The sequence below is a fragment of the Balaenoptera musculus genome, chromosome 6 (assembly GCF_009873245.2).
Source record: "Balaenoptera musculus isolate JJ_BM4_2016_0621 chromosome 6, mBalMus1.pri.v3, whole genome shotgun sequence".
Taxonomy (NCBI): domain Eukaryota; kingdom Metazoa; phylum Chordata; class Mammalia; order Artiodactyla; family Balaenopteridae; genus Balaenoptera; species Balaenoptera musculus.
Window position 1 is genome coordinate 79,079,931 of NC_045790.1, and position 15,276 is coordinate 79,095,206.

Here is a 15,276-nt window from a genome sequence, read left to right on the forward strand (position 1 = left end):
TGGAAAGAAATCTACTGTCTCAAAAAAGGAAGGGAATAATTTCTAATGTTTGACTTTATTGTCCTTTGTGAGCTACCTGGTAATTACTACAATTTAGTAATTGATAGGTGAGTCCTGTCACTGCTATTCTAGACAGATGGCTGTTCACTTCAAGTCTAGGGCTCAAATCTCCTGTCATTTCATTGTCATAGAAAAACTGACCAGCACTGGACTATTAATTGGTGATGTAATAGTTGTTTGGGGGGGTTTTGTTTGATACTTAGGGACCTTATTTTTTTAATGTGACTATTTCTGATTTCTTACATTTTCCACTAGAAACAGGATGAAATAGGCAGAAGAAGCCTGTGTTGCTGTAGCCTAGTCAACAGGGATAAGTGCAGAACCTTTGCCTTACTGGAAAGAGGGTTCATTTTTAATTGGGTCCTGGACCTGCCAGAATTGTTTCGTTTCCCTGTGTGATCGCAGTGAGCTGGTCTCCAAGCTCAGTAGGATAGCTCATCTGTCTGTCTCCTCCCTCCATCAGCGCAGGGGCACTATGCTTCTGTCTGAGAGACTGGCTTTTTTCATATAGCAAATCCTGTAGCTGTGTTTTTCAAAATGTAATTCAAGAATCATTTGGCATTAGTCGCTTATTGAAAAGGCAGATACAACAACAACAAATGTAGATGCCCGAGCCACTCCAGGCATTTTGAATTAGAATCTATGGGAGTATGGTCTAGGAATCTGCATTTTAAACAAGAGGCTCAAGTAATTCTTCTTAAAATGTAAAGACACTGCTTTCTAAGATTAAGAAGAACCTGCATTTATTCAGTTGTTAACTCCTTCAGTATAGGATTTCTGTGCCGAGTATTGGAAGGACCATAAAGGGAGTAGAAGATTGGATCTTACACTCAGGGAACTTACAACCTAGGCTAGGGATGGGATGCATAGGACTAAGGCAAGCAATAAAATGAATCAAATTCTAAGGCAGGTGTTTTTAAAAAAATCAACTTGTTGAGATATAATGTACATGCAAAAGATTCACCCATTTGAAGTGTACATTTGATTGGTTTGATAGATGTATATACCAGTGAAACTACCACCATGATCAAAATACAGAACATTTCCATTATCTCTAAACATTTCCTTATGCTCTTTGCAATTCATCCTTCTCCCAACCCCTGGCTTCAGGCAACCACTGATAGGCTTTCTATCACTATAGATTAAATTTGGTTTCCTAGAGTTTTATATAAAATAGAAACATATAGCATGCAGTCCTTTGTGTCTAGCTTCCTTCACTCAGCAGAAGGATTTGAGATTCTTCCATTTTGTTGAGTGTATCAGTAATTTGTTTCTTTTTATTGAGTAGTGTTCTATTATATGGGTATACCACGTTTTGTTTATCCAGTCACTTGTTGATAGGCATTTGGTTTTTTTCCAGTTATTATAATTAATATGAACATTCACATGATCATGTGTTTTCACTTCTCTTGGTTAAATACCTAGGAGTGGAATGGCTGGATCATATGGGTTGGTGTATGTTTAACTTTTTAAGAAATAGACAGATGGTTCTTATTTTGATTGTTAACAGAGATACTGTACTAGAGTCGTTGCGCATTGTTTAAGGAGAGTTATTTAAGTGGAACTTAAGAATGAATTCCAATTATATAAGGGAGGATAAGGAATATTTATTGAGTAATTACCATTTGTCTAGCACATGGTAATTAAATGCTATATATGTGATTTTTCAATACTTATGCAAATCTGAGAGGTAAGTGGTATTACTCTTTATAGATGATGAAGAGAAGTGTAGAGAAGTTAACCAGCCTAAGGTTACACAGCTAGTAAGAGATGGCTTTGAATTTAGGTTTATTTGGTTCCAAAGCTCATACCATTTCCATTACACCAAGAAGGAATAGAAGTGAAGGATATTCCAGCTTCAGAAGTTGGGGAACAGATAGGAGAAATTGGGCTCATTCGTCTCTCCATCTCCTGAGTATGGCAAGCATAGGAACTATGACAATCTGTTTGTCATAACAAAAACTTTGTTTTGCACGACTGGCTAACAGTGAGGTTTGATATTTATTTGATATCAGATTATAGAGGGGTTTGAAAGCCAGGGAGATAAATATACTCTTTTATAAAGAGTTGTAAGTTGTTAAAAGGGTAATGATGTGATGAGAAGCTGGATTTAGGAAAATTCGTCTTGTTGCAGTCTGCTAAGTAGATTGAATGGGACAGAGATTAGAAGGTCTTAAGTCCAGTCAAAAATCTGTAATAATTCAGGCATGAGGTAATAAGTTCTTTGATAAGGAGAGTAAAACCTATGAGGAAGGGACAGTAGGAAGGAGACTTAAATGGACTTAATTACTAAGCTTGTTGACAGATTGGACATGGGAGATAAAGTAGAGAGGAATTTTAGGAATAGTTTTGAAGTGTTAGTTTTGAAGTGTCCAGAGTTCCATGGTTTTGGACTTGTCGTATACTTGGTATGCTAATATATCTGAAGAGAGCTCATAACATTGTAAATAAAATGTCATTGCCAGTAGAGGCTCTAGTTTTCTAGACAGCCTTTCTCTTAGCATCAGGTGACACTGAGCTAGAGGGTAATTGGTTATTCATTTGTTAAGTATGTGAGCTTGAAGAGGTTTGAAGCTCCAGGGAGGTGGGAAACATTAGCCTGTTCATTAAAATTGCCAGTTTGACAGTCATTTGATATGTGTGAATGCCCAGTTTGAGAATGTTACTGGTTTTCTAATACGCTCTTAATGTACTTGGAGGTTTTTCTGCAACTCGTTTAGCCAGTGTCTTTTCTCTGCTTACTACCTTTTTGATGTCCTGTGATAAGCAGTACCCTCCACCTTGCTTACGTTGAACGTTTTACTGCATGAATTGTAGAATGTCTTGATGTCTCCTTTTTCCACTGCGTGTGCTTCCATTTGCTTCTGAACAGACTATGCTCTAGCTTTCATTCATTAAAATTTGTCATAAAAATGACGAGTAACTTTTTTGTTTCTAAATTCAGTAGGACTTTCTCAGTTTTATTTTGACTGCTCTGTAGCACTGCTACTTGTTAACCACTCACTCCTTCCTTGAAACCTGTTTTCCTGACTTCAGGGACCACAATGCCATGGTTTTCTTCCTCTCCAGCTTCTTTGCAGGCTCCTTTGTGGACTCTTCCTTTTTTTTAAAAGTCAGATTTATTAATGTATAATTTACATATAGTAAAATTCTCCCTTTTAGTGTACAGTCCTATGAATTTTGTCAAACACATACAGTCATGTAACCATAACCACAGTTAAGATATAGAGCAGCTCCATCAACCCTAAAAATTCCCTTCAACCCTTTGTAGTCAACCTCTCCCATTCTTGGCCTGTGACAACCACTAATCTGTTTTCTGTCCCTAAGTTTTGCCTTTTCTAGAAAGTCATATAAGTGGAATTATATAGTATGTAGCTTTGAGTCTGGCTTGTTTCACTTATCATAATGCATTTGGGACTCATCTATGTGTGTCACTAGTTTATTCCTTTTTATTCCTGAGTAGTACTCTACTGTATGGATGTACCACGGTTTGTTTACCTATTCATCAGTTGAAGGATACTTCTGTTTCCAATTTTTAGTGAATATGAATTAAGCAACTGTAAACATTTGTATATAGGATTTTGTATGAACATGTTTTTATTTCTCTTGGGTAAATATATAGGAAGGGGATTGCTGGATTGTATGGTGTGTGTATAACTTCATAAGAAATGCCCAGATTATTTTCCGAAGAGGCCTACCACCTTGCATTCTTGCCAGCCACGTATGAGAGTTCTAGATGCTCCATAGCCTCACCAACACTATATTGTCAGTTCTTTTTTTTTGTCTGTCTGCTTTTTAAACGTGGCTGTTCTATAGCTTCCCCCCTTCTCCTATATACAGTCTTCTTCTTATCCTATACTCTCTACCTCATTGTTTTTATTTAATTTTTATCTATTCAGTTACAAATATTTGTTGAGATTCTGCTTTGTACCAGGCACTGTTTAGGCACTAAGGATATAGCAAGGAACAAAGAAGAAAAATTCCTGTCCTCATGGGAGCTTGTGTTCTGAAAACATGCAAGTCTTCTGCTCCACATCTCTTTACTCATATATCCAGCTGTCTACCAGACATAGTCATTTGAGATGTCTCATAGATACCACAAAGCCGATAAATACATCTAACATTAAATTCATCATCACCTCTTTCAACCTTCCCCTCTTTTGTATTTCTTTTAATGAATGATGTCATATCCACCCAGTAGCTCAAGCTAAAAACCTGGGCAATATTATCTAGGCTTTATTTTCCTCACTTTCCACATTCAGTTACTTATCAAACCCTATTGACTTTACCTCCAACGTATCTTATGAATGTATCTACTTTTCTCTGCTCCCTCTGCTACTTCCCTAGTTCAAGCCATCATTAGGTCAGTGCAATAGCCTCTTACTAGCCTCCCTGACACGTTTTCAGTCTACCTACTGTACCAACCAGTGGCCACACTGTACCACCATTCTCTTTCTAAAATGACAAATCTGATCCTGTCTCTCCCCTGCTTAAAAGCTGTAATAGCTCTGTATTATCCTCCAGATAATTACAAACTCCTAACATTACTAAATTTCTAAACATACATATACTTAAGACTCACTTTGATCAGGTTCTTCCATAACCCTGCAGCTTCTCATTCAGTTACGCTGGAACTATTTTCAGTTCACTGAATGGGCCTTTGAATGTATAATTTCTTTTCCTGAAACATTTCCGCCCTCCTTTTCTTGCTTCTTATGCCTAGCAAAACCTAACTATCCACAATAATTGTTCCACTGACTAGTGAGATGTTTTAGTGCTTTTTTGGGGTGAGGAAGGAAACTTGGCTTAATTAAACTGGTGTTATTTCTCTTACAGTGGTACCAGGCTGAAGTGAGAATAGGGAACAAGTTAGTCAGAGAGCATAACTGTTGTTATTTTCATGGTTTAGGGATGGACCTAGTAGATGGGATCAGATTATTCGTTTGATTTATTCATACAAGAGATATTTATTGAACACCTACTATGTACAAGAAACTGCTATGCAGTGCTGTTGGGCGTTCAAGAATGAGGCTGTGTAATGCAAAGAGAGCGCTCTTTGGGCCCAGAGTTTCAGTGAGACGCAGCATTGTCACTTGCCTGAAGCCATCTAGCTTGATAGGTGTATTCTGAAGTTCTATGTGATTATTTTTCAGTTTTCTTTTAAAAAGAAACAAGATAATTACCCTCTCATGGTTGCTATGGCAACTGCACTATAGCCTAGGAGAATTTTTATCCTCCACTCCATGGTTAGAAAGTTAAATAAATTATTAAAAATTTAAAAATTGCACACTAAACTAACATGAGAAGAAAGAGATATGGGTGGTAGGAAAAAGGTAAGTACATAGGAAGAAAACTCTCCCTGTTTAACTCTTAGTTAAACAGCCTGTGATTGATTTGTAATCCCATTTCCCCAGGATTGGGAGTTAACTCAGGTAGTGAAACCAGCCTGTGTTGGCATCATTCAGTGCTTCCAGAATTTTGCGTCTTATGGCAAACATTTAATTAAGGTAGCTGCACCCTCAGAACTCTGAGGACTTTTTAACCCAGACGTTGTTGATCCCTCAGCTGACATTACAACTGTTGGAGTGTGCTGATCTTCCTGCTACCTATTTGTTAGGAACCTATAAGGCAAGCAAAGATCTGGCAACATGACAAAACAACAAGAAATGCAAATTGCTTACTGTTTTCTGGGGACATGTGCTAAGTACTTTACATGGATTTTCTCTTGTAATCCTTACAGAAACCAATGAGACTCATTATTATCATTCTCAAATTACAGATGAGGAAACATCTATAATAATCTTTTCAAGATCTTATAGCTAGTACATGGCAGAGCCAGAAGAACTTAGCTTTAATTTCAATATCCATATTCTTAACTATGAAGCCACATTATTCCTTGTTTCTTGGGATAAAGGACCATTTTTAGTGATTTCCTTGTCACATTAGTTGCCTCAAATTCAGTTCGGCTGTGGGATAGGATTTAAATTTAATTAATATTGAATTTTTTAATCTTGAAAAATGAGTAGGAATTGTTTTCAGTTTTCTTCTGTCAAAGCTTCTGTGTTTTAATGGATTTTATTTAAATAATTTATAGGCAATTCAGAAAAAAGTGGCTATCTCTGAGCACCCAACAGGCTACAGTGGTTTTTGTTTTTTTTTTTTGGCTGCATTGTGTCTTCTTTGCTTCGTGTGGGCTTTCTCTAGTTGCATTGAGCAGGGGCTCTTTGTTATGGTGTGCGGGCTTCTCATTGAGGTGGCTTCTCTTATTGCAGAGCACAGGCTCTAGGTGCGCGAGCTTCAGTAGTTGTGGCACGTGGGCTCAGTAGTTGTGGCGCACGGGCTTAGTTGCTCCACGGCATGTGGGACCTTCCCGGACCAGGGCTCGAACCCCTACCCCCTGCATTGGCAGGCGGATTCTTAACCACTGCGCCACCAGGGAAGTCCCCGCTACAGTGTTTTATTACATATTGGGCTACAGTGTTTTATTACATATTGGAAGACTAGAGATTAATACCATTCTTTGGCTTTTTTTAATTTTAAAATTTAATTTAATTTTTTGATTCTTTTTTTACAATTAATTAATTAATTTTTGGCTGCATTGGGTCTTCGTTGCTGTGCGCAGGCTTTCTCTGGTTGCAGAGAGCAGGGGCTACTCTTCGTTGTGGTGTGCGGGCTTCTCATTGCGGTGGCTTCTCTTGTTGTGGAGCACGGCCTCTAGGCATGCGGGCTTCAGTAGTTGTGGCTCGCGGGCTCTAGAGTGCAGGCTCAATAGTTGTGGTGCATGGGCTTAGTTGCTCTGTGGCACGTGGGATCTTACCGGACCACGGCTCGAACGTGTGTCCCCTGCATTAGCAGGCGGATTCTTAACCACTGCGCCACCAGGGTAGCCCATTCTTTGGCCTTTTAACTTTCAATAGAGAGCAGCAAAATTGGATGTCATCGCTCTTGGGTAAGGGAATCACTCACTTTCCCACTGTAACCAGGTCTGAGCTTCTCATGGATATACTGTAGTAGATTCAGGTTTGGTGAACATAGAGATAAGGAAGGGTTTCTTAGAAGCTGATTAAATTTTTCTCATTTTGAATATGGAACAGTGTATTAGCTCCTCAGTGATGTTGTTCTAAGAGAGACCTCAGCCAGAAGGAGGTTTAAAAGAGTATGGAAGCAGTAGGTTTTTTTAAAATTTATTTTTTAATTTTTTGGCTGCGCCATGCACCATGTGGGATCTTAGTTCCCCAACCAGGGATCGAATCCGTGCCCCGTGCATTGGAAGTGCAGAGTCTTAACCACTGGACTGCCAGGGAAGTCCCCGGAAGCAGTAGTTTTTTGTTATTCTCTATATAGTGAATTGCAGAGAGCAAGAGTACTTTGTAGATTTGTCTTATGCTTGGTAGAAGGCAGATGCCCTCTACATGTTATGAAAAATAAATGGAATACAAGTAGGGTAGGCTCAAGTAAGGTAAGGTATATAATAATTGGTGGGATGGAAAATGTTCTTTGAATTTGTCCTAAAATTGTCTCTATCACTCTTCTTCTTTGCTACCACTTGCGGTTTTCTTAGGTCACTGGACCTATTTGGGCTGGGGAGACCAACAGAGTACGTAAGAATTTGAATACCTTATAATTTTCTTGATCATACCCTTTAACATACTCCCTCTGACTATGAAGCTGGATATTCATGCATATAAGCATATATAATTCCATTCCCTCCTCTTCCCCTACTTGAATCTCAGGAGACAGTTACCTGCAGTGGAAAATTATATCCTTTCAGGCTGGTTTCCTGAAGACTCTGTGTGTGTGTGTGTGAGAGAGAGAGAGAGAGAGAGAGAGAGAGAGGGAGAGAAATTTCATTTCAAACCAAAGTTTCAGTTATAATCCTGACAGGATCTCCTGATTTTTCTTCCGCAGAGACAAGTAGTACCATCAGCCACCTTTTGGAGGAAACTCTCTCCTTTGGTCTCTTAGCTAAGGAGTGCAGTGACTAGAAGGAGAAGGTTCATTCCAGGAGAGGTCATTGGTTTTGTGACGTGAACAAGAGGCTGAGGACGTGGTTTGACTTTCCTTGGAGCAGTCCAGCTAGGCTGAAGCCCAACTTTGTTCAACTTTGACCTTAGAGAGTGGGCATCTAGTTCTTTCCAACAAGATTCACAGCCCTAGGCTGACATTACTGGCTGTGTTACCTATCTGACAGGGGAGGTGGGTGGGTTGATTGAGTCCCAATGATTAGGTATCCAATAGATGCTAAGAGAGGCCAAATTTTGTCCTGTCACTAGAATTTCTCATGGGGTATGTACTTTCTATCATCTGAATCCTGGGTATTTGCACCAGGAAACTACTCAAAGGCAGCCTAAGAGAGCTCAGATAACTTAAGGTTTTCAAATAGAAAAAAGTAAGCCATGAAAAAAAAAAAAAGGTTTGAATTCTCTTTCCTTCTCTGATAAAATTCTCCCTGTATTCTGTATTTAAAGATGGGGACTTAATCCAGGGGCACCACATACTAGAGAGCCTTGTTGTTCAGTATTTCATTCTGTTTTGTTTGAGTGCCTGCTTTCTGCCTGGGGCCCATGTTTGCCCCAGATTAAATTACTTTCCCCATCCTGCTCTTCCAGGTTTATTTTCTCTCATTCCCTTCCATGTCCTTTTATGTACCTGCTAAATGAGCTACAGAATGTTTTGCCAAAATATATATAGCCTTTCCACCATCAGGCCTTTACTCATGCCATTGCTTTTGTCCAGATTCTAGAGGGTATTCCCCCGCCCCCCATCTTCACCTATTGAAAACCCTCCAGTCTTTCAGAGTCGTATCTTCCATAATGATTTCCCTGTTCACCCTAACAGGAAATGACCTAATCGTCAACTCATAAAGCATTTGGTTAGTACTGTTCTCATGATAGATACGTCCTTGTATTTGTATCCATATTTTCTCTCTCCTATTAGACTGACTCTATACGCTGAGTCTTCTGTGTTGTTTGGCCTTCACTGGTAGGCACTCAATAAATATTTGAATGAGTAAATTTTCCCAGCCTTTTAATTTCAAGGGACTTTTCAAATTTTGCCCTCAAACTAGCTCACAAGTCCGCCTTAAGCTGAGTAACCAAACCTGTACTCAGTCTCTCTCAGTGAAGCCAGAAGTTTTCCATTCTAGGTGAAATACTACTGTGGGGTAGAGTGTAGAGCCAGTAAGAGATTGTTGCTGCTACACTGAAAGTACAATTCTTTCATTCAAGGCTTTTCCTTAATTTGCCTCTTTAGTTTCTAATCAGCTTTGGTGGTGCTAGGAGATTTACTTTATAAGGAAACTGGGGATGGTATAGGGGGAGAAAAGCTGGCTGTTGCCCTTGACCTACCCTTTTTCTGCTCCTGTCCTTTGTCTCACCTCACTTCCTTGTATTTCCTTTTCCCTGTCCCCTCCTACTTTTCATACTCTCTTTTCTTCTACTCCTGGCCTCTTCTTTCCACAGACACTTTGTTTCTTTTTTTTAAAATAAATTTATTTATTTTTATTTATTTATTTTTGGCTGCGTTGGGTCTTTGTTGCTGCACGCTGGCTTTCTCTAGTTGCGGCAAGCAGGGGCTTCTTCGCTGCAGTGCGCAGGCCCCTCATTGCGGTGGCTTCTCTTGTTGTGGAGCATGGGCTCTAGGCTCACGGGCTTCAGCAGTTGTGGCACACAGGCTCAGTAGTTGTGGCTCGCGGGCTCTAGAGCACAGGCTCAGTAGTTGTGGCGCACGGGCTTATTTGCTCCGAGGCATGTGGGATCTTCCCGGACCAGGGCTCAAACCCATGTCCCCTGCATTAGCAGGCGTATTCTCAACCACTGCACCACCAGGGAAGTCCCGACACTTTATTTCTTAGTATTTGCCCTTTATTCCTTCAGTGTGGAAATGTGTCAGCCTTTAGGAATGTTTTGGAATATTCCTCCCCTTAGCTTAACAGAATAAAGCAGAGTATTATTAAGGTCAGATGCAGTGAGAAACTAAGGGTCTATCCAGGTAGTTTCTGGCTCTGGATCCTGGGCTCCTACCTCTGGCTGAGCTACCCTCTCCTGGACTCATAAGCAATAGGATTGTCTATCACTGCTGCTTCTTTGGAGACTAAATCTTGGTTCTCTGGATTATAAACTAATAGCATATTCTCCTGCCAGAGTTTAAATAGACTTTTGGCTTTGTCTCTTTTGTTGCCTCTGCCCCCTCATCTGTATGCATGAATAATCCAGCACTGACTTCTTCACACTTACTCCTTCCGTGAGTTCAGAAAGAATTAAGTCTGGATGGCATACTGGTTTTTGTCCCTTGATCCTTTCTTGTCTTCAGAACAGCAAATGCAACAAGGTCTAAAATCAGTACCTCCAAAGTCTCTCTTTCCTAATGTGTGATCAGAGTGCTTTGTAATTAGAATGCTTTGCATCCCCTATGTTTGATTGGTATTGTTCCTGACCATTTGAAGCTTAGTCTCTTTCTCATACTGATTTTTTTCCGCTGGAGTTCTGATCATTCTCCTCTTCTTTTCTCATGTTCACATGTTGCCTTAAACTCAAGTGGGCAAAGCTCGAAAGATCTTCTTACCCCTACTCCCAGCTGTGACCCCAAGTGTTGTCTGGAACCCACGTGTTGTGTGTTCCCTGTCTCTTTTAGTGGGATTATCTACCAAGTTGTCTGATGTAGAAGCCAAGGGGTCAAGGTAATAGGGATTACCTTCCATTTGTCCCCAGGTTTTATCATTTCTGTCTGGATTTTTTTCTCTGGTTCATTAACTCTTTTCTGTTTCCACTGTGTCAATATATGTTCTTATCTCCTACTTGTAAAAGCCTAATTTTATGGTCATTAGGAGGCTTCCACTGTCCACATTGCTACCAAGATTTTTTTAAAATTCCTAATATGAGGAGTCCATCATCTGCTAAAAGTATCTCCAATTTGGATGGTGAATGTTCCTTTTCCTTATTGTGAACCTAATAGAAACTTGGCAAGAAAGAACATATGGGACCTTATTAATTATACACATATGGATATGGTATCAGAAATGGCTTCTGTATAAAATAAACTACAACGCACTATTAGGTTGAACTCCCTTTCCAAGCACAGTATTGCATATTTTTACTTTTGCTTGGAGCAGGATTTGTAACTGTGGTCATTTTAGCTAACATCAAGAAAAAACTGTAGCTTGTCAGGTGCTGGCCTGAAAAGCAGAAATAATTCTATGAAATTGTAGTCACTGCTGTTAGATAAACTAGGCTGCATTGTCAGTAAGACCCCATTGACAGTGCACGTGTTTTCCTCTTCTTCAGCCCAGGCTTGGGATGGGAATTCTGAGCCCAGGGTGTGGGTGCTCGACAGAAATTATTAGAAAAACCCAATGTTGCAGCAAGACAGTAAGACTGCTGCTGTTCTCAGCTGCATCTAGAACTTTTAACTTGACTTCTAAGTCTTGGCTTTGACCTTCCTGATTTCTTGGACCAGCTTCCGATGGTGGACCTGCTTATTTGATTCAACCATGTGTTTTTAAAGTCTGAAAACAGCATGCTAACTTTAAACAAAAATTTCTCTTTTCTAAGAGATGGAAAAACTGTTTCTCCCCCTTTTGCCCCATTTTGATAATAGTACAGGGCCAGAATCTATTTAAGACATTTAAAAGCAGATTTTTACTAGGGTTATGAGAGCTTAGAGAAGCAGAATTCCAGAGAATTCTGCATTGGGAAAATGGAACTTGGAACTCCTCTAGGAATCAGCACTAAAATTAAACCAAGTGTCTTATCTCATTCGTTAAGGAGAGAGACTTGTGGATATTGAGACAGTTTTTTGCATGACTTGAGGTCACTGGGCTCATGTGCAGCTCAGCTTGCTCTTGTTCTCAAGGTCCAGGCTTGTGGCTACCTAAGTTAGAAGCAGAAAAAAATTTGAAGAACTAAATAAAGCTGGGTTGCTTTGACTGACTGTGCTTATTCCACAGCTTTTGAAGATCCTGATAGTGCCGTTGATGACCGAGATAGTGACTATCGCAGTGAGGCCAGCAATAGCATCCCACCTCTTTACCATACGACTTCCCAGCCCAATGCTTCTGTGCACCAATTCCCTGTGCCTGTGCGATTGCCACAGCAGCTGCTGCTTCAGGGCAGTTCCCGGGACTCTTGCAATGACTCTGTGCAAAGTTATGACCTCGATTATCCAGAGCGGCGGGCCCTCAGGTGGGTATTGGGAACAAAGCACTTTCTCTTCCTAGTATGCAGGTCCCAGGATGCAACTGACATCAAGGATTTGGGTACCTTAACCTGAGGTGACAGAGGAAATATAGCAGTATGGTGGATCAACCTGCAGCCATTTTATGCAGATTCTTTTTTTTTCCTCTTCCATATGTTCACATTTATGCATATCCATCAGTAAGAATTTTCTTGATGATCATCAGGTGAGGGCAGGCCCACTTGGGGTGGATGGCTGAAAAAAACCTGCTCACCTCTCTGCTCAGCCCAGTGATTTTGATACACCTTTCACCAAGATTAAAAAAAGAAAATCACAGATGTTACATGCTTGGATAATTCTTCCTACCTAAATATTTCCCTGGGAACTTCAGAAGAAAGCCAATATGATCTCACTATAGCAGATTCAGTACTTTTGCTGGAACTTAAAAAAAAAAAACCTTTTTATTAATTTCTTAAATACATAAAACATTTACATGTAAAAATATATGAAGGTGTGCTATGTAGTGTACAGCAAAGAATTTCCCACCCACACCTGTTGTCCTCCTCTACTGCATCACCTTCCTGTCTCCTAGTTCTCTTACCACGCTTGTTTCTTATTACCCTTCCGTAGACCATCATCATATATTTATGAGTATAAAAGCAAATACATACATATATGCTCCCTACTCTTCCCCCAACTTTAAAAAAAATCAGACTTAAAATTTAGAGAAACAGTACAATGAACACACATATTCATGTTGCCTAGATTTACCAGTTGTATTAACATTCTGTTACATTTACTTTATCTCATTCTCTCTAATATATGTTTATATACACACATATTTTCTTGTTTTGGCTGCATCACATAGCTTGTGGGATCTTAGTTCCCCAACCAGGGCTTGAACCTGGGCCCTCGGCAGTGAAATCACAGAGTCCTAACCACTGGACCTCCAGGGAAGTCCCACACATACATTTTTTTTTTCTGAACCATTTGAAAGTAAGTTGCAGATACCATGTTACTTTACCAGGAGGTACTTCAGCATGTAACTCCTAAGAAAGAGGACTTTCTCTTACATAACCTTAATATTATGATCACACTCAAGAAATTTGACAATACAATTATATTATTTAACATATAGACCATATTTAAATTTTTCCAGTTGTCCCAATAATGTTCTTTATATATATTTTTTCCTTTTTGATGCAGGATCCAATTAAGGATTATGGTACATTACATGTGATTTCCCTGTTTCTGTAGTCTCCTATAACCTAACAAAATTCCCATACTGTTTTTTTTTTAATTCTTTTTTGTCTTTTGAGGCACTAACATTTTTTGAAGAGTCCCAGCCAGTTTTGAGAATGCCTCTTAATTTGGTTTGATCTGATTGTTTTTTCATGTTTAGAATCAGGTTAAACATTTTTGGCAAAAACACTGCATAGATGTTTCTTTCACAGTGCCTCAGCAGTCACATTTTATCTTGTCTCATTACTGTTAACGTTTGGTTTGATCTCTTGGTTAATCTGGTATACATACCAGATTTCTCCAATGTAAAGTTACCTTTCTTTTTGTAATTAAGGATCTCTGGGATGATACCTGAGATTGTGTCAGTATTCTGTTTCTCCAACAACCTTTTATCCATTGATTTTAGCACCCATTGATGATCCTTGGCTGAATCAGTATTTTACTTGTTGGAGGTTAGTTTTTTAAAAAACCATTCCAAGTTAGCTCATACTTTTGGTTGCTTAAATTGACCATACTATAGGATGATCTCATTTTTTTGCCCACCATACCAAACTGGTGAATATTTATCCTGAACCTCAGATGGTCATATACCTGCTAGACAACATCCTGACTCAGTTTACTATCATCTCTGAGAGTATTTTCAGTGAAATTTTTTCATATATCAACCATCATGTAGAATTCTTACTCTTCATAATTTGAATATAAAAAGAAATGTCACAGGAATCCTACTGAAGTTGGTCCCTACTTCTTGCTGGTTTATTGATTGCATATTTGCATATCTTATTCATTTGGTTTTAGTTGTTTATATTGTCTTTAAGAAAAAAACATAATAGCAAAAAAAAATTCTTTTGGCCCTCTTTCCCCTCTGTATTTGTAAGCATTCAATGTGCAGGCTAGCAATAATAATGGCACATCAACCTAAATGACTGCAGTTGTCCAGAAGAATATGTAGTTTACCTGATCATTACCCTGTTATCGCTGCTGTAAAAAGTAACACTTGGAGGAGCATTAGTGATGTACTTTAAGTTGCAAATTTTTTTCCTAAAATTTTTCTCTAATTGATCACATATAAATCTGATTAGTTTTCTGTATCAGTATATGAAATGAGGTTAAAGAGTAAATATTTTATCATCTCCAGCAGAGGAAAAGTTAACATGATTTTTAAGTAAAGTTGTATTATAGTCATTTTTAACTTAAATTTTTGAAATGATTTTTCTTTAAAAATTTTTGAAGAAATTATATCACTAGTTTGCTTTTTAAACTTCTATTTCTGTAAATACTAAGTTCTTGGAAGTAGTCTAAGACCTTAAGTTAGAGCTTTTTAGGAAGAATTTAAAATCTTTGAGGGAACAAACATGTTCGTAGTACCTTCCAGTAAATTAGAAGTGTAAAAATAAATAGTTTCAGTTACTACAGCCATGGCTATCTACTGATTTAAGTTGGAACGATAAAGACTTCTTCCAGGATGGAGTTAGTTTAGTTTGAATTTTTGAGGATGTCTGAGAGTGATGAAACTGCATGTTTAATATATATATATATATTAAACCAGAATAATGGGAAATACACGTATATTGTATAAAAATATATAGTTTGAGGTTTGGCAATACTGTTGGACTTTGTTAGCTATTAAAGAGCCAGAGTATCTCTAGTGTTGAGAGGGGTCAAAAGAATATTAGTCTCACTCTTGACGATTTTTAGTGACTAAGTGACCACTTTGATGTTGTTTCTGTTTCCTAAATAAATGCTAATGGCTGTTAGATCTATAAAAGAACACATTGAGCTGACAAGCTCCGAGTCTGCAGG

At 38.8% G+C, this 15,276-nt stretch overlaps 1 protein-coding gene across 1 annotated transcript in view; it reads left to right on the forward strand.

Annotated features, from left to right (window-relative positions):
* The window catches only part of LOC118896386, a gene marked incomplete at its 5' end in the record, with an annotated part of 75,978 nt that overhangs the window by 51,292 nt on the left and 9,410 nt on the right, over positions 1 to 15,276 (forward strand). The window contains 1 exon segment of the mRNA XM_036854160.1: positions 12,005 to 12,239. Coding sequence (XP_036710055.1) covers positions 12,005 to 12,239 — 235 coding nt within the window.